Below are 26,756 nucleotides of genomic sequence, written 5' to 3'. Positions count from 1 at the left end.
CATTCCCTATCAATCCCAAGTCTTGGTTTGTCCCCGTTCAAAAGTGGGTATTTTACAACCCACGGCCACAGTGTATTTTACACTGTTACGTTACTTTTTCTCCGCCGTTTGCAACTCCTTGATCCTTCGAAAATTATCATATAGCGCTGTAAGTATTTTCTAAACTCTATTTTAGATTTAAATATATTATTGCTTTTACAATAAATTCATTGACTGGTTGGTTATTCCGGACTAAGTTCGAGGAGTCGGGAGTCGGATGGATTTGAGGACGGAGTTGTTTGGTTATTATTGATGTTGAGTTTTGTTGGATAAATTGTGTCTTGAGGTGTGCATTGCATGGTGCATTCATGTGCATGTATTAAATTGAGAAAAATTGGTTCTATCAGTGTAAATGGATTTTTGGGTGCGTGTATCACGACCCCAAGCTGGGATGGGGTATTATCTCGGTGGAGCTCCTCTGGTCACTCGGGAGTGGATAATACTGAGTGACATCCCCTGGGTTGTCGCTGGGCGACGACCAGATCGATACGGTAACGCTGTCGTGTCGACTCTGTGGTCCCTAGGCTGGCGGGGACTAGAGGATGGCCTGGTCCAGGTACGCGCTGGACGCAAGACTGGGTATCGCTCGTTTAGGTGTCACATGCATAGTCGTTATCTGCGATATGGCACAGGAGCCAGAGTGTGCGGATGATCCCTAGGGGAGATCATGGTGCATGCAATAAATTGGAACGGGTTTTGGATATTGGATACGGGCCATTTTCTGGGAATATGGCGAGGTTTTGTTTGAAATTATTGTGATCCATTTTCTCGAAAAATGGTGGTTTTCTTAGTTTGGACCATTATCTGGGATAATGGCAATGACTGGTTTTAAATGATATGTTTTGGGCCAAATGGGATTTTTGGCGTGCGTAGAAAAATGTGAATTTATGGGATATGTGCATTCGGCATTCTTTCATGCATATTGTTGAGTTTAATATGTTTTTATCTTGTGGCGTTTGGATCTTTACTTACCTGCGACACCATTTTGGTACCGTAGACTTTGATGCAGATGTGGAGGAAGAGGAGGAGGCTGAGCCCGAGGAGGCGGCTCCGCCAGAGTTTTGACTTGAAGTCTTTCATGTTTAAAAATTATCTCTATTAGTTTTTTATGGCTTGTAATCTGGTTTGAAACAATATTTGAGACTTGTAATATTTTATTATGTATGTTTTAAACAAGTTTGTATTAAATAAAAATTCTGGTACTTAGTTATAAGACTTTTATTATCCGCTGCATGTTTTTATTGTACACTTGTTGCATATACACACACTTGGCACTTGTCGATGGGATGTGTGACCCGTGTTGTCACTATCCCGACGTTTCGATTTCCACGTGCCCGTACATGGGAATTAGGGGCGTCACATTCTCTCTCCTATCATTCGTCTGTTGTTGGTTGATCTTTTATATGGGATTGATGGCTTGGGAGTTTGTTTGTGGTTTTCGAGTTGGCTTTTGGTGTGGAATGAAGGTGACAGGTTAGGGTCAAGGGAGTAGCTAAGGTGAGATCTAGACTTTTTCTTGGTTAGGTTGATCTTTTCTTTTTGAATTTTGGCTAAGCTGTAGGCTAAAGTCAAGTTAGGGGGATTGAACATCCTAACGGTCAACCGAATGTCATCTCTTAGCCCACTAAGAAAGCAACTGGGTTTATCGGTGTCTGACAAACTCCTTAATCTGTTAGCTAGGGTTTCAAATCTTGCTTTGTACTCCTCTACAGTTCCATTTTATCTCAGTTTCGTAAGGGCCTCCATGGAGTCATCATATGCATTGGAGCCAAATCTCACTAATAAGGACTTAATAAAAGTGTCACATCCTAATCTGACCCGATTCTTCTAAAACTTGAAACCAAGTGAGGGCGTACCCTCCATGTGAAATGAAGCAAGTCTTAATTTGTGATGTGGTAGTGTGTTATGAAAAGTGAAAAACTGATGCACCTTATAAATCCAACCTGCAAGATCATCTCCATAGAAAATTGGGAAAGCTAGTCTAACATTCCTAGTTTGTATTTCTCCCCTATGCTGTAGTCAGAGCTGTCAACTGCTGACCGATGGCATCTACTTGTCTCTTCACAAGAAGCATTTCAGTTTCCAAGACTTCATTTGATTTTTAGGATAGAAAAATCATCCTATAATAATTGAGTTCATCTGCCTTTTTTTTTTTTTTTTTTTTTGGAAGTTGTATCCACAGAGAACGGTATCTTTGATACCACTTTTGTAACATGTAAACAGGAAAAGATTGAAAGGAATAGGGTAGCTCTCTTTGAGGGGAGCGCCTCCAGTAGAATGTTGGGAAAAAGAAGATAGGTTTTTTGATAGACTCCAGATGATTCTCCTCAGTAGGGTAACAACGTACAAATAGAGACTGGACAACCAATAGACCTGACTATGGCCATAGGTGGCCCACTACTGATGCTAGACAAAGACTACTAAATAAAGGTTTAAGGCCCACGGCCCAGTTACAACCAAACTAGAAACTAAGTGAAATAAGTTTAACTAGACATGATAATTGGCACAAACATAACAAGCCCTTCTGGCAGGCCCAGCCCATATGCTTACACCTCTGAGACGTACACGGCTTTGGTCAAAGTACTTCACAACCGAAGTTCTTCACGTGCGATAAGTCTTCACCCCTTGGATTACCGTTCAGCTTGTACCCCGAAGCACAGCACCTCAATGTAAACCCTAGCCCCTCCGTCGCCGCCTGTGACAGTTTCTTTTTCAAACAAAAAGATGGAATATAAAACCGGCAGCTAGTGAGAGCTATTTGTTGCACAATAGTTTATAAGGACAACAGAATAGATCAAAATGAATTTCTACAATGAAAGAGACGCTACTTATTTATTTTCTTCCATCTTTTTATAAGAAATTCTTCTAAAAAGAGGTAATATAATAACAAAATCTTGGGAACAAAGTAGAACTAAAACCAAAAAGAGGGATTGGAACTGACTTCCCCCTGAATGCTTTCTTAAGAAATGTTTTCTAGAAAGATTAGAATTATAGTACAATCGCCACCCCAAGGATGACGTCCTTACAGAATACAAGAGCATCATAAAATCAAAGAATCACCAGAACGAGCCAGAGTGAGACGCATCAGTACACTAATACTCCAAGCTGAACTGTTAGTGTTTGTTGAAGAGGGTAGCTCTGATCAATGAAGTTCACTTGCTTCAGAAGATTTTTGAGTGGTCGTGGTGTAAACGAAAAGAATATTCTGTCTCATGTGAATATGAACCAATCTGCTGTTCTACTCCATGCTTACCTGCTTCCAATCGTCTAAACCTGCCGCTTTTGCTATCACTGCCGAGTTCCCAGCAGTGTCTCACCGAGCAGCACAAAACTATGGACTCCCTCCCTCTACCACTGAGGGCTTTCTTTCAAAACTATATATATAGTATGTACAACAGATCATCCAGCATTGCTGGCAACCTCTGCAGCTCTCTGTCTCATCATCTCCATCACAGCAGCTCTTCGCCGGGAATCAGACTGCTGCTGAAGCCTCCTCAAATGTTCTTTAAGATCTCTGAACAAATTTAAGAAAACAAATATTATAACAATCACCAAACATACCGTATATAAAAGGAATAGAAAAAGAAGTTGGCAAGCCAATGATGATAGAGAAAAGGCTGATCCATAAACCTGCAACGTGGCACGTGGCATTCAGATTCTTTGCAAGCTCGAGCATGAAGTTGGAGGAGATACCACATTTTCTTACAGAGAACACAACCTCCAGATGCACGGGTTTTGCATTGTATCCCATGGCGGAAAAGCCCCTTAACCTTGCGACAATTTGGGTACTGGCACAGTGCAGAACGACATTGTGATGCATGCACAAGAAGATCAAGCATCTTCCTAAGCTGCAATGTGAAACAAGCAATGATTTCAGACTGAATTTTCATATATTTAGTGAAAAAACAAATTGCAACGATCTCCATAATACCTCACGAAATAACTGCCCCTTTCCCCATCACCGTTAGTTACCAGGTAAATAAATAAATCCGGACTAAGAACTAAGAACTATGCATGCTCTAGCAATTGTTACAGTAAATCTTAGTCACAAGTAGATTCGAATAATACAGAACAAAATAGTGTGATACAGTGGCTTAAACAAAACCGGATGTCTGTCAGCCATCCCAACAAAATATCATTAATGCAACTTATATATTGGTATCTGATGTGAATGCAACTTAACACAGTTTTTCCTCATTTCTTGATGTTAATTACACCTAAACACTACTCATTTCTAAAACCATGAAGGGCGGGACATGGTTGCAGGGCTTTCTTTCCCAACCAAACGAAACATTAGTTTAACTGGCTACTTGATAGGCACTCATGTTATTGTGATGCAGAAAAAATGCAGTGATGGACAATAAAAGTTACCCAAGTATGAGACGTAATCATAAAATAAAAAAATCCAGTAAAGGACAAGATGTTGTAAGATGGATGAAAGCAAGTACTTAAATCTTTAAATTTACAGAAAATCCATGATTACATGCAAGACCAGTGATAAAAAAAAAATATATGCAGCACCTGTAAAACTCGTAGTTGCCTGGCTTCTTTATTCTGAGCATCGCGATCAGCCATGGATGGATGGTTTGTCAACTTATGAGGATGATCAATACCCCCATCCTTTTGATAACAAGAATTGCATATATCATAATCAGGGCAGACTTCACATCGCCAACCCTGACCAGTTTCAATGTCAAGAAGACATATATTGCATGTTATCACAAAGGCTGGAGCGGTTGGATTATGAAGATGGTAAAGGACCATCATCGAGGAATGTTTAGCCCGTCGTAGGGTATCATACTGATAATGATTTCCTTGACAAAGACTCAGAAATGCCTGTCTAGTGTCAAAGAATTCGCTCTCAAGAATCTCATCTTTATCCTTTGTATCAACAGGTACATCAGTAATTTCAACCTGAAGAAAGATTTGACAATGTTGCCCCTTCAAAAAGAAGTTGATAAAAACCACTCACTCTCACGTAGTTTCGGTCAAGGAACTTACTGGATAGAGGGCATGCTTTTCCCTCTGGTTGATTGGATGTCTTTCTCTTTCTTCGCGCTTCTGTTCTACCTCATAGCACCTGCAAGGATAGATGAAAAACTCAGAACACATAAAATCAATGAAAATAAATCTCAGGAAGTTCTGAAGTACTTTTCAAGAGCCCCCCCCCCCCCCCCAAAAAAAAACACCACCCAAAAAAAAACAAGGAAATAAGATACATGGAAAAGCATTGATTACAAAAATCCTACTTATGAACTTCCATTGTTAGAGAAATCAGAGATTACTTCATAAATTTCAGGAGTAGCATGCATTTTTGCCTTGGAATCCCTAGTCGGGTGTAAAATTAACTTATCAGCTTTTTCAAAAATAATTATTAAACTTTTTCATTACTTACCAAAGCAACATGTTCATTGATCAGATGAAATAGACCAGACCGTTAAATTCTTATCTTCTACTACAAAGAACTATAAGCAACATATAATCTAGTACAAGAAAAGCAACACTGGAAATGAGCAATGCCAGTTTAGAAGTTTAGAAGAAGATGACACAGAGATACAAAAATACAGCAAAGGGAAAAATACACATTTTCAGGTTCAAACCTATTAAATAAATAGTCCACTTCCTAAAAAAGCATACAAGGGAAAGTACATGATACACAACGGAAAAAGGAAACTCTAACCCAAAAGGAAATCCTTAACATTAAAAAATGAACCGTCACAAAAAATAAATATTATTGCAAAGGAGAAACCTTGGAGAAGAAAAAAGAAACAGGATATAACATTTCCGAGCAGATAGCCATATTCATTTTCACTTAAATTAACTTCCACACCAAAAATCATATATTTGTGCTCTAGCACATCAGTTATAGGATAAATGACAAACTTGAGTGAAAGAATTTATTCCAAGCATTAAGTAGTTTGTGATAGTGGTATCAGTATCTTGCATTATGGGCATATCTGTAAATGTTGGTATTAAAAACCTGCTACTTGTGGACCAAACTACAGCTTAACATGTGAGAGAACGCTTGTAAATATACAAATATAGCACATATTTTAATCAACTCCGCTCTGTAGCAATACTGCAGGTAAAGATTGCAGAATTCTTACTTTTCACAAAGCTGAAAACTTTTGCACTGGTTGCAAACCCAACGGTTTCCAGATACCATTAGGATACAACAGTGTGTGCACGCATGCTGCAAATGAACCATGATAAAATCCTCCTTCATTGGGGAAATGGTTTCACCTAGCTGGGGAGGGGAAAAAGAGTCTCATAAGAACAAGCACCAGCAATTTTGATGCCATAAAACTACAGGAGATTTTGATATAAACAGTTATTTCTTCTTTCTTTCTTTTTTTAAGAATAATCTGCAAATTTGATTTATCACAACTCCGACAATAGCAAGAACAACAGTAAGCTGGAAGATAAGACGAAGAAAAATTACTTTATGCATGAGTAGCAGATCCTTTGATGCGTTACCAGAAAGATCAGACTGACCAGATGCTTTTAGAGCCCTCTTTGTTATGGTCTTCTTTGTTGTTCCTTTCTTATTCTGTTTTTTGCCATCTTCTTCTTGACGCATCTGATAAATAAGGTCCTCTGCCGCACCAGGCCAGTAATCACCATCAAAATATGGCAATCTAGCTGCAGTGACCTTAGCCTTACATTCACCAGTAGATACAAAGAAATGGTCGTATAAATTAGTGAGATCAGCCACAATATTTTCCTTGACAGCTTTTCTTAACATCGCTAGATACCTGACACAGAAAATTCCAAACAAGGATAAAAGAACAAAATGACTATAGAATACTAGCTGCTGTTAAGATGATTCACAAAATTCTTTATGAAAGTCGCAAGGCTCACCATTCCCGGAGCTTATCAGATTTAGGTGTTTTTTGAATTTCTGGATGACAATATAAAATATAATCTTCACCCTTCAATGGAGGACAAGCCCATATATAGCAGCTTGTAAAACCTCGTATCTTGCAGTATTCAAGGTATCCAATCTGAAAGGAGAAGCGGAGGTGAAGATCAATATCTCCAGTTAAAGATTTCATACTAATCAAATCACAGATAGGTATACTTGAAAGTGCAATTGAGATAAGAAGTGCAAGTCTGGAACCTACCAGAATCTCGTGGTACACAAATGTACGAAGAGCCTCTCCAGAAACCGCTTTAATCTCAGGCCTGAAATACTTCACAGAGTCCAGGTACGAGAGATAAACACGGCGCTGATTTGGGAATTGACATTCAGATCCAAACTCTTGAACATACATGCCAAATAAGCAAACTTCTACACCTTCAATCTTCTGAAACAGTAAAATCACCTGGAACAAAAAAAAAAAAACAGGACTTAGCACATAGGCTACTGCAGCTATTTTATGTTACTAGCAATGAAAGCCCGTGTCTGTGTAAGAGAATGTATGAAACTCAGGAGTATCCACACCTTGGATTTATAGGGGAACTCGGTCGGATAATTCTCTTCTTGAAAAATTTCAAGAAATCGCTGCTTCACTTCCAACTTTTTGTCAACGGATGAAACAACTCTGATTACAAGTGCTTCTGCTCCAGGAACCTAGCAATATCAATGATTGGAAATAATTTAATAACAAATATAATATGTTGGCAGTCAGTGTTGGGATCCTTATTGGGATTCTACCTCTTAATAATAAGGGAACTGTTAAATCAAAATCCATAACATTACAATCTAGTTTAGACAGCAAAGTAATCAGCTCTGAACCATGAAGAAATAACCTAGCTACCAAAAGCATCTGTACAGTAATCCTTATAAAGTTATTAAGTATTAAATTAACTCCAATAAAATGCCCTAATAAAACAGCTACACTTGTTACCCCCCCCCCCCCCCCCCCCCAAAAAAAAAAAAAAGAAAAAAACCAAAACACCAACAAACAACAAAAAAGACAATAATGATGATATAAAAATAAAACAATAAACTAATCAAGTTCACCACCTCCAAACTTCAGGTCCTATTCAATGATATAAGATTATGTTGAGACATTTCATCTTGATAGGGTCAATGAACTAAAACCATCGCCCATTCTTTTATAAAAGTTAAAAAAGATGTAATAGTTGGGATCAGCCATCAATAAGCGCAAGCTAATACAATCTAAAATTGAAAATATTGGTTAGAAGCTGTCAATTCACATTTTTTGGCAAGAAAACTGTATTTCATATCATGATGAACTCCATGTTCTTTAATTTAATCATATTCCCTAGAACAAAAATTTATACGAGAGCATCATATATGCAATCACCTCATCATAACTTTTCCCTTGGAGCCTTGCCCTCTCTTGTCTTTCTTGCTTCAGTCTCCTAAATAACCGCTGCTCTATGTGGTCACTAAGAATTGTTCTTGGCAAATCTTTGGCCCCAAGAACAGCACTCTGTGGTAAGGGCATACGTTCTCCTCTTTCAACCTCTTGAATATAGCAATTCGGGCAAGTGTATTCAGCTTGTCCACCGTCATTTCTTCGACCATTAAATAAAGCACAAATTTGATGTTGCCAAGCTTCACACTTATCACATTGAACCCACTGCACAAGATCATTGAAGGCTTAATACAAACAGTTGGCGATAAAATGCAAAACAAACTTAACCAAAGAGAACATACCCATTCTTCAGTCTCTTCATCATTTTTCTTCTTTTCTAGCCTTGCCTTTGGAATGACAGTACCATCGGCAACTATGGTGTCTCCGCGAGCTTCGTTGTAGCATGGAATACAGAAATAATGTCGTGTATCGCCAGCACCCATGGTATAATACATTGCATTTCGCTTAATCCGAACACCACAAGGGGTGCAATACGTAGGTGGTGGTTCAAATGTGAGCTTCTCTACTGCACACAGCTGACAAGAGTTCTCACTCATTGAATGCTCCATTGCTTGATTCTTTTCTGCCTTTGCTTTACTCTGTAAATAGGAGAATAATGAATTATCATCTATTTTGCGTTCATTACATCTAGTTGACTTGACTATACAGATAACAAGACCATACAGATAGCAATTGTTTTCATACAATATTCCTTTTTTTTTAATTGGCACAGACAAAGTCCCGACTAATCCTGGGTGTACACAAGCCCTCGGTAAGGAGTTTGCCACAAATGCATCTTGGGTAATTCAAGAGGAGATCCTCCTGGTCCAATGGCCCCAAGAGTGTGAATGCGGAGTTTCAAACCTAAGACATCCGGTTTATACAGATCACCCCAAGACTACTGTGCCACCCCAGAAAAGATAAAAGTGTAAAATTCCAACAGCAATGGACCCATTGAAATCATATACCTCAACAAGAAATTGGAACACTAACCTGCTGTATCTACAGCAGTTAACATTGACATAAGACATTTCCATAACTTTCGATTATTGTCCAGAAACATAAATGCACTTCCACCGCATCACATAGAAGCAAGACATAGTACTCACCATGCTTGCAGTATGGATTGAAAGAAAAATCCCTCCATTTGGTAGGAGGAATGGATGGGAGTAGGGGGAGGCAAAGTCCATTCAGCCCACCAAACTCAATCCACCAAGAGGTGGGCAGATTGCAAGAGTGACAAGTGACCTCTAAAGGATATTGTGAAAAACATAAGTTTCATACGCAATTTCAAACCATTTAACCAGGCACAAAGTAAACTGCATATTCATCTTCTTTCTCTTTTATTCCCTTCTACTAAATGAGGCGGAGGCAGACTCCCTACATCTCAACCTCCCCTTCCACATCCTCATCCTGGCTTCTAGTATAGTGATTTTCAACAAACAAGTGTTATTAATCAAAAAGTAAAGTAAACAAGATGAAGGTTATTTGTTTTTGTGAACTGGAGGATTATACCTGGTGTATAGCAACAGAGATTTTTGGACACCTTTTCTATAAAAAAAATAATAATAATAATAACTGTAAGGATGAAGATACACATAACAAAATCTGTAATGGACTATAAAAAACGGAAACATTTAGAAAATGTAAGTTTGCAAAAAATAAAAATAAAAGAAACAATTACATATGAAAGCAGAATATTTTTCCTCTAATAAAAAGTACACTAAAGATAAATAAAGTTTATCTTACTGTGTACTGGGGCTTTGCCTAGTTGCATTCGATCAATAATGTTTATTACTTATCAAAAAAAAAAAGTACACTAAAGATAGATGCATGTGAAAAGTTGTCAACTTAACGTGGGAACAAAATGGCAGCAAATTTGGTGGGGTATATGTCCTTTGATACAAGTATGGAAAAGATGCAAGCACGTTCAAAATTTTCAACTTAAGATGGGGAGAAAAAAGTAAAGATCTGAAATCCAACGAAGGAGCAAACATATGTGAAAAAAAGGGTGTAGAACAAGGTGGCACAGCAAGGGGAGGATATACATGATAGAGACTCCAATTGTGTAGAATTAATAGGAACTACAGAAAAATTATAACACTTTTTCCCGTCTCAAAGTGGGTTCTCAACAGGTCATGCTCAAGAGGTTATTCAAGATACAAGTTTATGACCATTTTGCACAGACCAATATGGGTTCCAATCCAAAAATTCCTATGTGAATGAGGGCAACACCACCCTCTCTACCAAAAAGCGGTTATAATGCAAAATTATTTTTTTAAGATAATCAGAGATGCTAGCATCATGATACATTATGACATCAAACAAAGTTGCGGTAAGAGAGTTAGAAATATGGTTGCTATTGATGTAAAAACAAAACGTGGACCCCCTATATTCCTCTAAAAGAAGCCACCCTATTAAATGATAATATTCTAGCAAACCTCAGTTTCTTTTAAAAAAACAAAAATAAAAAAGGAAGAAGAAGAAGAAGAAAGAAAAGAAATCCAAATGCTTACAACAGTGCCTTAAAAGAACGCATGGTAATTACCTTCCAATAATTTACTTTTTATTAAGTACCCTCCAATAATTTACTCATTTTCAAAAAACCAGAGCCAAATCAAATGCTTGCATAGAAAATCCACAAACTTACCTGGCCAACCCACTGCCTGAGACCTATAATGTGCTCCCTAACCTGCTCTGGAGTGAAAAGTTCAGTCAATGACACACCCTTTATTTTTGGCTTTCCAGACTTGGTACCAGAAACAACTTCAGGAGGCTGCGTCAAATTTTCTTGCTTAGCTGGATCAATCTCTTTCTCAAGTTTAATATTTTCTTGCTTAGGCAAAGCAGAAGACTCGACAAATGCAATAGGTTCACCATCAGGCTTTCGGTTGAAGTTATCAGTAACACCTTCCCTCATCTGAACAAGACTTTCCTGTCCAGAACTTTCAGCAACTTCCTTCTTCACTTCAGGAAACTCTGATTTAATAGGCATACAAATGTCATGGTGTTTATTATCTTGAAGGTGAACGTCCTGCAAACCATGGAGTTCACTATATGCTGAACTTTCACTCTCAGGAATAACAGATTGGGATGACTGCACAATTTTCATGCGTTTTAGAGAAGGTTGTAGATCTTCTGAAGTTTCAACAACTGAGGGAGTCTTTGGTATCAATCTAGATGAACTGTCTGCAGTGTCATAGGATTTACAGGATGCACTAATCGAAGACGGCAAACAAGAACCAGACTCTGCTCGAGAATGTGGTTTCAATCTTGCTAAAAGTTGTGCACGTATATATTTTTTTACGGGAACACAAACAGGGCAACTTGGGTTCTTACATGTCTTATGATGTTCAAGCAAGCCCTTGGTATGACGGCAGCGAGAATTTGGGCATAGTGCCACATTGCATTTATTAATGTGCGACAACAGTTCCTGAGCAGTTATGCAGTGATGTGCTGGACATTTTCCTTTGGGGTATGTGCATACACGAGCATGTTGCAAAAACAAAAGCCACTTCTGTTGATTTTTGTACATCTGTTCAAGGTTTAGGGTACCAGATCTACTTGCACTTAATTTAGGGGGCTCAGCAGTGCTTCTATCCGCAGCAGTTTGACCAAGAATGGATCCTTCTGATGATAAATTATTACATTGAGCTTCATCTTGCCTGGATATTCTCTGACGGAAATCCTCTTGGACATGGTGCTCAAGTGGCATGATCCTTGGTATGTGATTCTTGTCTTGTGATTGCAGATTCCATTGACCCAGCAGTACTGATTCTGATTGTGCTCCAACAGAAAGGCAGCTAAAATCACTTTGAGAATCCGTAACTGGATGGCTTGGATGCATTGATTGTTGCATTTTTTGACAATTTTGAGACAGTGACGAGCAGATATCATGCTGGCCAGATGGAAGAGAGAGATGTTGAGCACCCCTGGATTGGTCTTCTGCAGAGCTCTGCTGGAATTGGTTCTGCATGTTAGACAATTGGAACTGTTCAGATACTTGTGAGTGCATAGCCTCATTGTGTTGCTCCACTCCAGGCTCACACTTCACCTGGCTACCAAAATCGGAACCTCGCTGAGACTGGCCAAAATCATTGTTCAACACATGCTGGTGCTGCTGACTTTGCTGCTTCTGTTGGCGTTGCTGTTGAAACTGAAGGGGCTGCTGCTGCAATTGCTGCTGTTGATGAGAATGTAGTAGATTGTCTCTCGAAGTTATTGGAGTTTGGAAATTCATCTTTTCAGATTGATCAACTGAATGAGACTTTGTATAGGCAGCCTGGTTTGTCACTGACTGATTACTTACCAAAGGAGAGTTGGTTTTGGACATGGTCGGCAGGCTAACTGAATTAAAGTTCTGAGTGTTCATCATTGATCCGACAGATGTTGCAGCACCGTAGAAGTGTCCAGAACCAAAAGAATCAGAATTGCTCATTCCAAATCCATCACCTGATCATTGAAGTCTTTGCTGTCAGAATGCTTATTTGTGCCAAAATAAATATCAATCTTCCCACATAATGTTTTATATAACACCCCAGCAAAAGAAGCCAGAGATAGAGAGAAAGAGATTACCCTGCATTAATGGTCGCTGATGCTGGTCAAAGTGCTGCTGCAAAGGTTTCGGTGAATTAGCATAAGGTGTAGCAGTAAGATAGCCTTCAGAGGTGCCAGGTTCATTCACAAGTTGTAAATTACTCCCAATCAACCCTAAACCACCATTTAAACCCCCATTTGGAAACCCAAAAGCTTTCTGCTGCAGGTTAGACCTAATTCCACCACTGCCCATTTGACTACCAAGGTTGCGCAATATACGGCTATTTTGGCCAACAAGATGCTGCTTTTGCTGCAGTGGTTGAGAAACCATTGTTGACTCAACGGTGGAAAACCCACCACCGTTAGAAGATTCCAAGTTCATGTAAGAGTGATTATTATTGTTGTTATTGTTGCAGCTATTACTGTTACTATTACTATTAAATCCAGGAGTGGGAATCATTTGGCTAGTAATTGTTTGGGCACCCATTGGTGACATATTCCCACCAGAACCGAGGGAAAAACTGGCAGAAGACTGTTGATATCCATTAGGCAAAGGACCTGCAAGAATAGACTCTGTTACTGATACAAAGAATCAAAACCAATAGCCTTAGCAAGAGAGTTATAACACTTACCATCAGCTCTATTAAATGAATTGCCACGTATGCCACCAGCACCAGGTGGCAACAGGCTTCCAGTATTAACAGTTGTAGGTGTTATGCTATTACATCCACTAGAAGAAATCATGGAAGTATCAACAGAAGATGCAACAACCATGGTTGAGTTCCCACTGTGTGGCATGCCAGGTGTCGGTATCATTGTACCAATGGCAGAGGAAGAATTAACAAGCTGAGGATATTGTTGATTCTGATTACTCAAATGTGGGCGTTTAATCAAATTATGCAAACGACTCTCCAGAGTGTCAATGTTCATGTAATCCTCCTATAAGAAGATTAGAAATTTTAGATGCAGGATAATATTCTGTTTCATAAGACAGATATCCCCAACAAACACTGCAAAAATTAAAAAATAATACCTTTGTGTGAGCTGATCTCAACAAACCCTCCTCTAGACGTTTCACTATATCCTTGAACTTCCTTCTTGCCTGTTCATTTAGAGGTGGCTGCTGCTGCTGCCGCTGGGATAAGATATTAAAGCTGAAAACAAGGTAATAGAATATTCTCAGCAATAATCAACAAACGCATCATATCAAAAGCATGTTCTCAGAAGATGGTAAAAAAATACTATATTACAAGCATGCCAAGAGCATATTAGATGATAACATCTCAGCAATGGTCCAATAGCAGCCCAAAGAATCTTGCAAACAATCAAGCCCCATTCCCCCCACATGAAATGTAATAATAATTCAAAGAAAACTGAAGAAAGGCTTAATAAACCATAGAACATCGAGTATATAAAGGTGACTGCATTATATAAGGTGATTGTGCCTGCTCGAAAGGCTAGTAAATCACACCAGCAAATTTCATCCATTCAACCACAAGTCTAGATACATATTCGCATGCTCCTCCTATAACAGATGACATATAGACATGTATTAGATATTTCTTTCAGTAAGTAATCCATCTAATCAACACAGAGAGTAAAATGTAGATATGTCTTGCATATTGGAAAAAATTAAAATCTTTGTGGTTTTCTTCCACGTGCAAAACACTTGTATTCCATTAATATTAAATTTTTTATAATGAAGCAAATGAGCTTTTAGCTCAAGTGGCACTGCCCCCAGCCAAAATGGGGTGGAGAGTGTGGTCATGACCCGTTTGGTGCATATAAAACTTTGCAATTGAAAAAATTAAATTAAATTCCATAATAGAAATTACTGCACAAAAATACCCAAGCAGAAGCTACCATATCTTCACTCTCCATACCTATTAACATTGTACATAAAATACAAAACAGTTTTCCATCACCTAGTGCAGGAAATGCAACAGGTCATTTCCCAGACTCCCAAACACATTTTAGCTACCAACAATGTTTACTTATCAAAAAAGCTACCAACAATGTACGAAAACTAATTGTAATACTTCTCAATTTGCATTGAAAGCACTCAAAATGCATTATATTGAGTTGTAACATACAGAATACCTCTTAACTTCTGTAGTAACATAAACACGGTTCACAGGCGCATAGGAAACAAACTACAGAACCAAAGAAGAAGAAAGAAAAACAGAAGAGAAAGAACAAAAAAAGTGGACTGTCAAAAAGTGGACTGTCTTACATCTTTTCTTGCATGTATGCACGTGCCCTGTTCATCTCGGTCTCTGCAGTAAACAGAGCACGCAGCCCGCCACCACCCAGATTATGCATTTGCTGAGCGAGCGCACTCCCATTCTGCTGAGGCAGCCCTGCCTGATTGGGCACCTGCCCCGCCCCCGACATATGAGCCTGCACATTCATCTCATTTACCTAATCCAACTAGCAAGCACCACATAACTCGGTCAACTCCCGACCTTTCCACCTCCTGCTCGTTCCTCCACAGTCACACACCACACAAACTAACCAAATAATAATAATCAGAATCCCAAATTATCAACTAACCGAGATAGCAAGGATTAGACAGAAAAAAAACAATTGGGTGGAAATACAGGTGGAAGAGGCCAATCGTAGTTCTAAAGTATTATCACGGGCAAATAGGTAACTTACAAATTGACTGAAATTAACTTTTTTTTTTTTCTTAAATTTAGTAAGTAAACCCTAGATGAGATGACTGAATCGAAATGAATCGAATCGACGAGCAGAGATAAACCCTAATACGAACCTTTGGGGACGAGCGTACGGCCGGGGAGCAGCGGTGATCGGAGGCGAGAAATCGTTCGGTGAGCTTCCAGAGGTAAAATCGCGACGATCGGAGACTGTTCACCGACAAGATAAACGTACGAGAGACGAATCGAAGGAAGTCAGGCAAGAAAGAGCGAATTGAGTAGGGAATTGAGCACGTGCGCACGGCTCGGAGAAGCAGAGGGATCAATGGAAAGGGGTTGAATCGAAGGAAAGGAAAAGTCCGTGTGGAAGAGAGAGGAGAGAGAGTGTCTGGACTCTGAATTATTGGTCCGTAGCGGGGTAATTGGGTTTTTCAATTTAGGGATTAATTTTTATATTTATTTTTTAGGGAAAAAAATATAAAATTAGTTTAAAATTTTTTCAAGTTACGATTTCCTGAAACTGGGGAGGAACATAGGAGGTTGAGTGCTACAGTCACCGAAACACTTCTCTAATTCTCACCGAATGCAGCTGTTTTTTTATCTTTTCATTCATTTTCTTATATATTTTTAAATATTTTTAAAAAAAATATTCCCAACACCATTTAAAAAAACTTACTTAATCAAGTTTTTTTTTTTTAATTCCGTACAGTTTTGGAGTCCCGGTAGTGATAGGCTTATTACTCTATCACTACCCATTTACTAGTTATAAAAGATTTAAAATTTTTTATTTTTTTATCATTTTCTTTTAAATAATTTTTTAACATCTTTATTCATTAAGAAAAAATTAAAAATATATATATAATTTTATTAATAATCACTTCTTTAATTATTAAGTACAATAAAAATTAAATACAAAAAGAGTAATAAGACAGTTGTAACCCTATCATTTTCTCCAAATTATATATCGGATTGAACTATATGGATTTACGATATTGTCCATCAATGTAGCCACAAATCTACTACGGAACTACCCATCCACGATCCGCAAATGTTCTCCTCTAATCTGGATATTTATTTAAAATAAATACTAAATCTACTTATCATCTCAATTTTTATCATCCTCTTATCATTGGAGATTAATTATAATATTTCACTTGTCAACTTATCATTTAATACTAAATTATGAGATGATAAGATAATGATAAAAAATAAGATGATGAATAGATTTTTTCTTAATTTAAATATAGAAACGATTTTATCTCATCATTATAATTTTTTTAGATTTTTATCTAAAATATAATAAATAATTCAACTTTTTTACATCTCAAAAAAATAATAATATTAAAAAATAATATTCTTATAATAGTTTATTCAAATTTTATATAAAATCGTCTTATTTCATCTCACTGTTTCTTACCAAAAAAGATTGTTTAAGAACCTTACATAGGAGAGTGTCTCATCTCATCTCATTTTATCATTATAATTTTTCTAAATTCTCATATAAAACATAATAAATAATTCAACTTTTTTAAATATCAAAACAATAATAATATTAAAAAATAATATTCTAACAATATTTTATTCAACTTTTAACTTTTATCTTAACTCATCTAATCTCAATTTTTTATTCAATGTGGACCTAAATTTCTAGCCTTCAATGTTTGAATTGACCCTTGGGACGTTTGGTATAGAATAAGAGGTTGTAACACACGAGAAAAACTTTCTGAATGTAAGAAAAAGGTCATAAAAAAAATGAAGAATAATTAATATCTTATCAAATCCATATCCATTTACATGGTGTCTTTAATTGTACCAAGATCTACGTAAGAATTTGATGTTTCCACATATATTTGATCATGCGATGCGTAGGATGTGAGGATAACAAATTTGGATTGAATTTTTAGGCACAAGGACTTGTCAAATCAAGGCTTAGGAGTGGTTTAGATACTTGGAATATTTCATAATATATGTGAATAATATGGTAAAATAATTTTATAAATAATAATAAAATAGCTAGAGTTAAATTGTTTTATGAGATTTTGAAAAATGAGAGAGAAAAACTTGAATAAAAATATTATAAAGTTAAAAATTCATTTGTATATAATATATGAATATTATTTTTATTTTGAAATTTGAAAAAGTTATATTATTTTTTGTATTTTGTTTGAGAGTTTAAACAAGTTATAATAATTAGATAATGATTAAATAAAAGTATTGAAGATTTAAAATTGAAAGTGTTTCCTTTTAGGTTAATGTATAGGAAGAAAATATATAAAAATACGTGAGAGTACTTGTGTTCTCAAACAAGGTCTTATAGAATACCTGAGAACTCTTACCATTCTTGTGTAGACGTTTAAAAGTATTCTCATATGATTCTTTATAATTTTTCCTAAATTTTAATTAGAAATCACATTTCTTATAATTTTTTCATAAATTTTACTCATCTTTAAAAAATATCCTACATCTCATTCCTTATCATTTATCTATTATATTAAAAAAAATATTTTTTTATTCTTTCTCTATTATTATTTCTACTATTTTATTTCTATATTTTTAATTATTTCTTATAAAATATGTATAAAAAATTATTTAGGAAATGAACAGTAGCTCCATAAATATAAGGAGCTACTGTTCATATTTTAAACCTTTTACTTAAAATGAAGAATCATCCTGTACGTATTTGAAAAAAATCCCAAATGTAAATCTTATAATTGAAGAAAAATGATAATTTAGAAAACTGGTTAGAAATGTTGTAAGAGATGAGAAGGATAAAAAATAAAAAAAAATAAATAATAAATAATAAAAAAATAAAAAAAAATCTCACCTCCCGACATAGCTACCACGTCGTTAAGCGTTTTTTTTCTTTCACCTCCCATTCCCATATGTCGGAGAGAAAGAGAGCCAAAGCTAGGACTGTTCACCCGGGTTCCGACTAGGAATCCGGGTATGCCAGGCCCGGAACCCAGGTTTCGGCCCGAATATACCCAGGTTTCGGACCCGGGCTAAAATCCGGGTTAGTTTGAGTTTCTAAAACCCGGAAATCCAGGTACCAGGTTATACCAAGATTTTTTTTTTTTAAATAAAATTTTTTTAAGCATATTTTTTTAAAAATAAAAACCTATTGTTTTTTCTTCAAACATTGCATCTAATATAAATAAAAACTCATATTTATACAAAAATGTTGCAAAGCATAATTCTCCTACATTTATTTTAAAAATTAAAAAAAAAATGTATTGAAAATCATACCTTTTTATAAAAGCCTATATTGTGTGAAAAGCTTTTCTAAATCATTAAAAAGCATAATACTAACATTTTCTAGAATAATTAAAATATATAAAAATAAAAAACTAAAATGCATGCAAGCCACTACATATTACATTATTTTTTTATTTACACATTACATTACAAAATACAAAATTACAAGATATGAATTACAAAATCATTAGCATGGTCTTCTATCAATGATTTAATCTCACACCAAGTAGCACCTTCAAGTGATCTGATTGAAAGAGAGCTTGCAAAAAACAAAATTTTTGAACAAACATATTACAACATAATTTTATATATATATATATATATATATATATATATAAGTAAACATGTTACAACATAATCTTCTCTTATGTATCATATAAATGCAGCCTGAATGTAGTATATCGAAAACAAACCAGATGCTCTATTTCAGGAGAACTTCTACTTAATGCTTACTGAAAGCGAACTATGTTCATGTAAACTAATTCTAAACTTCAACTATAATGCATTACATTTAGACCAACTGAAAAATATCTAAGACAAAAGAAGCTTGGTTATCAGAATAAAAAATTTGTTGCATACTTCTGAAAATGCGGTTCTCCAACCTGTGATCACCCAACAAACGAAATTAGCCAACCTGTATGATTACCCAATAAATATTTTGTTGGGTTGGCTTTGTCATGAAGTTAGCATTCTATCTGGTTTGTTCTTTGCCAATCATCCCCTTGGGTGCAACCTAACCATTCTCAAACTCAATGAACAAACATTTTATGATTATGGCTTTTAATGACCTGTGAACTAACATTTTGTTAGTCATTTCTGGTGGAACATGCTATGAATGTTAATTTTGGAGGCTATGCCATCATTTTATGAACCAAAATCTCAAGGTTAAGTGCACAATATAGAGCATTAGAAAAGTAGACGAATTCAATCTAATAGAAAAGGACGAATTCAATCTAATAGAAAAGATTCTTATGCCATCATTTATTGTTGTATGAAAAATTTAATAGAAATAAATACATTTTTCAAATCTTTGAATTTTTGGGTTTCTATGTTGTATTCTAATTCATAAAGATTGATTTTCAAAGGTTATCTCAAGATATAAGGCCTTAATTGGTATGTTTCATCCAATCTAATACTCGAATTCTTTATGGATATATAGAGCACATGATATGAGGTCAAATCCTTCTAAAAATGAAAATTATAGTTTCATTCAATCTAAGACTCGAATCCTTCAAACAAACAAAGAACAAACCCAAAATCAACAAACAGAGAAGAAAACAAATAGATAAGAAAACATACCCAAGGATGATGAAGTCGACGGCACGAGGATGAATACAAATATACATAAACTTTTCTAAGACCCTCTTGTAGATCTGGAAAAAGAAAAAAGTATACACCAACTTAGCTGAAAGGTTGGCGGTGCAACATATCGTGGTCACGAAAGAGAGACAACGGTGGCCAGGGTTTTGCTTGTGTGTGTGTGTGTGTGTGAGAGAGAGAGAGAGAGAGAGAGAGAGAGATACAAATGCAAGAATTGAGAGAGAGATGGTCCATGGATTGTGGATTGGAGAGTTAGAGACCCAGAAGAAATGAAGATGCCAGAGAGATGAAGCGGCTAGAAAGTTGTTTTAGGGTTAGGTCTGGCCTTTTTTAATTTATACCAACCCGGGACAGTACCGGGTGTTAATATAGAACCTGGGTTTCATACTCGGATCCAGACCAGATGAAATTGGTTATTACAATGCAGGGACCGGCCCGGGTCAAACCCGATCCGAAAACTACAACCTTATCTGGGTTTCGGGCTCGGGCCGATTTTTACCTTGCTCAGATGAACAGGCCTAACCAAAGCCTTCCACGCCTGTCCTTTCTTTCCTAGTTCCCTTTCTTTCTTATTATTCTTATTTTTCTTTTCTTTTCCCTCCCCAATCACCTCCTAATCTATATTTCATTGTCAAAAATAAATTAAATGGTAATAACGAGGGTGTTTGGAGTAGGAAAGTGGAATATACCATATGGCGAGGACAACGAAGTGGAAAGGAACAAGGGAAAGGAATAATGGGGCTGAAAATGAAATTTGAGGGGAAAAAAAAAAAACTTAATTGATTTTGCCCAAGGCCATGTCAATTTGTTGAATTCTTTTGTATTCCTAGCCGGATTCTAAGGGTATGTTTGGGTAATGAGATGAGATGAGAAATCTGTGAATAATAGTAAAATAGTTTATGAATAGTAATAAAATAGTTTAAGTTAAGATATTTTATTAGGTTATATGAAATAAAAGAGAAAATTTTGAATAAAAAATTTATAAAGTTAAAAAATTGTTTAAATATGTTTTTTGTTTTAAAATATGAAAAAGTTATATTGTGTTTTGTGTTTTGTTTAGAAACTTGATAAAGTTATAATGATTAGGTAATAATTAAATAAAAAAAAGTTGAAAATTTGAAATTGAAAAGTATTTTGTCTTTGAATGATGTTTGAAAAAAAATTATGAGAAGTTTTGAAATGAAATGAAAACATCTTACTTTCCAAACATGGTCTAAGAGAAAATCAAGTAAATACATCAAACTGTCTAGATCTTGACCGTGGTGTTTAGTCCAAATGCCTAGCATGCCAATCTAGATGAATCTAGTGGAAAATCAAATTAATGATCAAACTTGGTCTAAATGAGTGAACTACAAAATAAACAAAAACACTATGTTTAGAAGAAAATGACTAATAGAAACTGTTTAGAAGAAAATGACTAATAGAAACTTTGCGTAAGATTTTAGAGTCGAAGTCAACGCCAAAATGAACAAAAACACTATATTTAGAAGAAAATGAAAAGAAACCTAGCGTAAGTTTTGTAGAGTCGAATTAACTTAAAACTTAAAACTTGTTTGAATTTAGAAAGTATTTCATTTCATCCTATCATTACAATTTTTTTAAATTTCTATACAAAATATAATAAATAATTTAATTTTTTCAAATCTCAATTCAACTTTTTTAAATCTCAAAATAATAATAATAATATTAAAAGATAATATTTTAATAATATTTTATTCAATTTTTATCTTTCATCTAAATCCATCTCATCTCATCTCATCCTTGAAATATAGAAAATGTTTGGAAAAGAAAGAATGAGTACAAGTAAATACCTATTAACTAATTATTCACTCCCAAGTATATAGCTTCAACACGCTTTAGGAACGTGTTTTCACATCAAACAAAACACTCTAGTTTCCCAAGTATTTGTTCAGGACTACAATTGTGCTAACTTGTTTTCCATGTGTTGAAATGAAAATGTCATTATTAAATGTGTTGAACTGCCATACTACAAGCAAAGGATTAGTAACTGTAAAATATATAGTACTTATTGTTTGTTTGTTTTTTTTTTTTTTTTGATATTCCTTTATAGAATATTGTTTTCGAATAATGCATAAATTTAAAAAATTATAGAAGAACTCTTGAAAGAGGGTCTGCAGAATGGTCAACTAGTAAATCATTTGCTCATCTGTGGACTTATGTTTCCACTTGCAAAGTTGTTGAAATTTTGTAGATGACGTAGGCGACGCTGCAGACTGGAGAAGGGGGATCCACATTGGCCTTTGGATTTGTATTTAAGTTGCGTTTTGAATCGACAAAATCTACACAAATTATTTGAAAGAAATTAACAATACATGTGCTAAAGAATAAATACTATGGGCAGGTTTGGTAAGTAGAATGAGACACAAAATTTTCATCGTATCATTATAATTTTTTTAAATTTTTATACAAAATATAATAAATAATTCAATTTTTTCAAGTCTCAAAATAATAATAATATTAAAAAATAATATTTTAAACTTTTATTCAAAACCAAAAATTCTCATCTTACTATCCAAACCTACGGATTTAATAGTTTATGAAATTCATTTTTTAGAGATTGGAGTCACGTTAATTGAATTACGGGGTTGCTACATCTCAACTTTAATTTTTCATCAAAAATAAATTATTATTTTTTTATAAAAATTAAAATACTATTTTCTAAATAATTAATTTATATTTAATAAAAAAATAAAAGAAAAGGCCTGGAAGGTCATTTATGGTTGTGGTTGCCACCCTAGACATCATTGAATTGCTATGTTTAGAGCAGTGAAATTGGATTATCCAAATGCAAAGTCATAATTTGCATAATATCAAATGACTTTGAATTTGACTATTCTATTTAAAACCAATTCTCACATTAGATTATGCAAATACTATATATAATAAAATATTATTTTTTTTATAAGTTTTTTTGGTCATATTTTAAATTTCTAATTTTAGTTAGCTGCTTTTATTATGCATTGTTTGCCTAAAATAAAAGTTCCACAACATAAGTGCTATGTATGTGACTATGTGTCACCTTGGCTGGGCAGCACCTAGGCACCTGCATTTTATATTACATCTACTAAATCTATCTAACAAATCTAGTGAGATTGAAATCAAATCAGCCAACAAAATGGTGAATAGATACTTTAACAAGCACCAGCAGCAGCAGTTCTCTCCACCATACTTAAACAAATACTTTCAACCCATAATCAAAAGTTCCACACAAAATACTGATTCACATCAAGAAGATAACTAATTCCACAACAACATTACACAATTAAAACACAACAACAGCAACAACAAGTGCTTTAGAATTTATCACAAACATGCCGTAGCACATATTCAATTCCATGGCAACACAATTCATCATAAACATGCAGTAGGTGTTATACAATTCACCACAAACATCCAACTGCACATAACCAATTCTACATCATTCCACATCACAAAACTATCATCACCAATCTTCAGCACATTTGGTTTTACATAACATCACTAAGGTTCCTAAGAATCCTAACATGTCAACCCATCACAAAATTATGTCAATCACAAAAGTTTGCCCATCACTAATGTTACTTCACATTACAAAAAATAAAAAGAATGCCCAATCGCAAAGTTGTTGCCCAGCCACAAGTATTTTCATCACATGTGACTGGATGACCACTTAAATCAGACAAAGTATACATTAAACATATGCTAATGTTAGTTACAACGTCGAAATAGGCTAGACAAATACTTACACACCTCCAAAAGGTATGGATGGTTCCTCGGATGATGATGTGTTTGGGCACCCATGGGTGACATTCCCACCAGAACCGAGGGAAAAGCTGGCAGAAGACTGTTGATATCCATTAGGCAAAGGACCTGCAAGAATAGACTCTGTTACTGATACAAAGAATCAAAACCAATAGCCTTAGCAAGAGAGTTATAACACTTACCATCAGCTCTATTAAATGAATTGTCACGTATGCCACCAGCACCAGGTGGCAACAGGCTTCCAGTATTAACAGTTGTAGGTGTTATGCTATTACATCCACTAGAAGAAATCATGGAAGTATCAACAGAAGATGCAACAACCATGGTTGAGTTCCCACTGTGTGGCATGCCAGATGTCGGTATCATTGTACCAATGGCAGAGGAAGAATTAACAAGCTGAGGATATTGTTGATTCTGATTACTCAAATGTTGGCGTTTAATCAAATTATGCAAACGACTCTCCAGAGTGTCAATGTTCATGTAATCCTCCTATAAGAAGATTAGAAATTTTAGATGCAGAATAATATACTGTTTCATAAGACAGATATCCCCAACAAACACTGCAAAAATTAAAAAATAATACCTTTGTGTGAGCTGATCTCAACAAACCCTCCTCTAGACGTTTCACTATGTCCTTGAACTTCCTTCTTGCCTGTTCATTTAGAGGTGGCTGCTGCTGCTGCAGCTGGGATAAGATATTAAAGCTGAAAACAAGGTAATAGAATATTCTCAGCAATAATCAACAAACGCATCATATCAAAAGCATGTTCTCAGAAGATGGTAAAAAAATACTATATTACAAGCATGCCAAGAGCATATTAGATGATAACATCTCAGCAATGGTCCAATAGCAGCCCAAAGAATCTTGCAAACAATCAAGCCCCATTCCCCCCACATGAAATGTAATAATAATTCAAAGAAAACTGAAGAAAGGCTTAATAAACCATAGAACATCGAGTATATAAAGGTGACTGCATTATATAAGGTGATTGCGCGTGCTCGAAAGGCTAGTAAATCACACCAGCAAATTTCATCCATTCAACCACAAGTCTAGACACATATTCGCATGCTCCTCCTATAACAGATGACATATAGACATGTATTAGATATTTCTTTCAGTAAGTAATCCATCTAATCAACACAGAGAGTAAAATGCAGACATGTCTTGCATATTGGAAAAAATTAAAATCTTTGTGGTTTTCTTCCACGTGCAAAACACTTGTATTCCATTAATATTAAATTTTTTATAATGAAGCAAATGAGCTTTTAGCTCAAGTGGCACTGCCCCCAGCCAAAATGGGGTGGAGAGTGTGGTCATGACCCGTTTGGTGCATATAAAACTTTACAATTGAAAAAATTAAATTAAATTCCATAATAGAAATTACTGCACAAAAATACCCAAGCAGATGCTACCATATCTTCACTCTCCATAGCCATTAACATTGTACATAAAATACATAACAGTTTTCCATCAACTAGTGCAGGAAATGCAACAGGTCATTTCCCAGATTCCCAAACACATTTTAGCTACCAACAATGTTTACTTATCAAAAAAGCTACCAACAATGTACGAAAACTAATTGTAATACTTCTCAATTTGCATTGAAAGCACTCAAAATGCATTATATTGAGTTGTAACATACAGAATACCTCTTAACTTCTGTAGTAACATAAACACGGTTCACAGGCGCATAGGAAACAAACTACAGAACCAAAGAAGAAGAAAGAAAAACAGAATAGAAAGAACAAAAAAAGTGGACTGTCTTACATCTTTTCTTGCATGTATGCACGTGCCCTGTCCATCTCGGTCTCTGCAGTAAACAAAGCACGCAGCCCGCCGCCACCCAGATTATGCATTTGCTGAGCGAGCGCACTCCCATTCTGCTGAGGCAGCCCTGCCTGATTGGGCACCTGCCCCGCCCCCGACATATGGGCCTGCACATTCATCTCATTTACCTAATCCAACTAGCAAGCACCACATAACTCGGTCAACTCCCGACCTTTCCACCTCCTGCTCGTTCCTCCACAGTCACACACCACACAAACTAACCAAATAATAATAATCAGAATCCCAAATTATCAACTAACCGAGATAGCAAGGATTTGAGACAAAGAAAAAGAACAATTGGGTGGAAATACAGGTGGAAGGGGCCAATCGTAGTTCTAAAGTATTATCACGGGCAAATAGGTAACTTACAAATTGACTGAAATTAACTAATTTTTTTTTTCTTAAATTTAGTAAGTAAACCCTAGATGAGATGACTGAATCGAAATGAATCGAATCGACGAGCAGAGATAAACCCTAATACGAACCTTTGGGGACGAGCGTACGGCCGGGGAGCAGCGGTGATCGGAGGCGAGAAATCGTTCGGTGAGCTTCCAGAGGTAAAATCGCGACAATCGGAGACTGTTCACCGACAAGATAAACGTACGAGAGACAAATCGAAGGAAGTCAGGCAAGAGAGAGCGAATTGAGTAGGGAATTGAGCACGTGCGCACGGCTCGGAGAAGCAGAGGGATCAATGGAAAAGGGTTGAATCGAAGGAAAGGAAAAGTCCGTGTGGAAGAGAGAGGAGAGAGAGTGTCTGGACTCTGAATTATTGGTCCGTAGCGGGGTAACTGGGTTTTTCAATTTAGGGATTAATTTTTATATTTATTTTTTAGGGAAAAAAATATAAAATTAGTTTAAAATTTTTTCAAGTTACGATTTCCTGAAGCTGGGGGAGAACATAGGAGGATGAGTCTACAGTCACCGAAACACCTCTCTAATTCTCACCGAATGCAGCTGTTTTTTATCTTTTCATTTTCTTATATTTTTAAATATTTTTTTTTTAAAAAATTCCCAACACTATTTAAAAAA

General features: G+C 35.8%; 2 protein-coding genes and 1 long non-coding RNA gene across 6 annotated transcripts; all 3 read right to left on the bottom strand.

The window, feature by feature from the left end:
• Positions 1-2,843: 2,843 nt before the first annotated feature.
• LOC122300142 (histone acetyltransferase HAC1-like) lies at positions 2,844-15,986 on the bottom strand. 3 transcript variants are annotated; one of them, XM_043110590.1, is made up of 18 exons: positions 15,676-15,986; positions 15,136-15,412; positions 13,936-14,056; positions 13,535-13,841; positions 12,942-13,460; positions 11,017-12,818; positions 9,882-9,917; positions 8,669-8,965; positions 8,313-8,591; positions 7,484-7,612; positions 7,164-7,364; positions 6,901-7,043; positions 6,482-6,794; positions 6,147-6,286; positions 5,041-5,119; positions 4,561-4,953; positions 3,670-3,887; positions 2,844-3,553 (listed from the first exon to the last, which is right to left on the bottom strand). In XM_043110590.1, the coding sequence occupies exons 2-18, from the start codon at positions 15,312-15,314 to the stop codon at positions 3,439-3,441; spliced, it is 5,271 nt and encodes a 1,756-aa protein (XP_042966524.1). In that variant the 5' UTR covers positions 15,315-15,412; positions 15,676-15,986; the 3' UTR covers positions 2,844-3,438. The 3 variants fall into 3 exon arrangements, with proteins under 3 accessions (XP_042966524.1, XP_042966525.1, XP_042966526.1); XM_043110591.1 differs by lacking the exon at positions 9,882-9,917; XM_043110592.1 differs by lacking the exons at positions 15,136-15,412; positions 15,676-15,986 and adding an exon at positions 14,374-14,405.
• Positions 15,987-18,889: 2,903 nt separating this feature from the next.
• On the bottom strand, positions 18,890-21,088 carry LOC122300144. Its single transcript, XR_006239931.1, has 2 exons — positions 20,114-21,088; positions 18,890-19,073 (listed from the first exon to the last, which is right to left on the bottom strand). It is a non-coding gene; the product is annotated as an uncharacterized LOC122300144 (long non-coding RNA).
• A 2,366-nt stretch (positions 21,089-23,454) lies between these two features.
• On the bottom strand, positions 23,455-26,526 carry LOC122300143 (histone acetyltransferase HAC1). 2 transcript variants are annotated; one of them, XM_043110594.1, is made up of 6 exons: positions 26,210-26,526; positions 25,665-25,941; positions 24,918-24,971; positions 24,480-24,600; positions 24,079-24,385; positions 23,455-24,004 (listed from the first exon to the last, which is right to left on the bottom strand). In XM_043110594.1, exons 3-6 carry the CDS (start codon positions 24,932-24,934, stop codon positions 23,877-23,879), a joined length of 573 nt encoding a protein of 190 aa, XP_042966528.1. In that variant the 5' UTR covers positions 24,935-24,971; positions 25,665-25,941; positions 26,210-26,526; the 3' UTR covers positions 23,455-23,876. The 2 variants fall into 2 exon arrangements, with proteins under 2 accessions (XP_042966528.1, XP_042966527.1); XM_043110593.1 differs by lacking the exon at positions 24,918-24,971.
• Between the last annotated feature and the right edge of the window lie 230 nt (positions 26,527-26,756).

This window comes from Carya illinoinensis, chromosome 2 (genome assembly GCF_018687715.1).
Source record: "Carya illinoinensis cultivar Pawnee chromosome 2, C.illinoinensisPawnee_v1, whole genome shotgun sequence".
Taxonomy (NCBI): Eukaryota; Viridiplantae; Streptophyta; class Magnoliopsida; order Fagales; family Juglandaceae; genus Carya; species Carya illinoinensis.
Note: the sequence above shows the minus strand (reverse complement) of the source record. Positions and strands in the feature narration are given on the sequence as shown.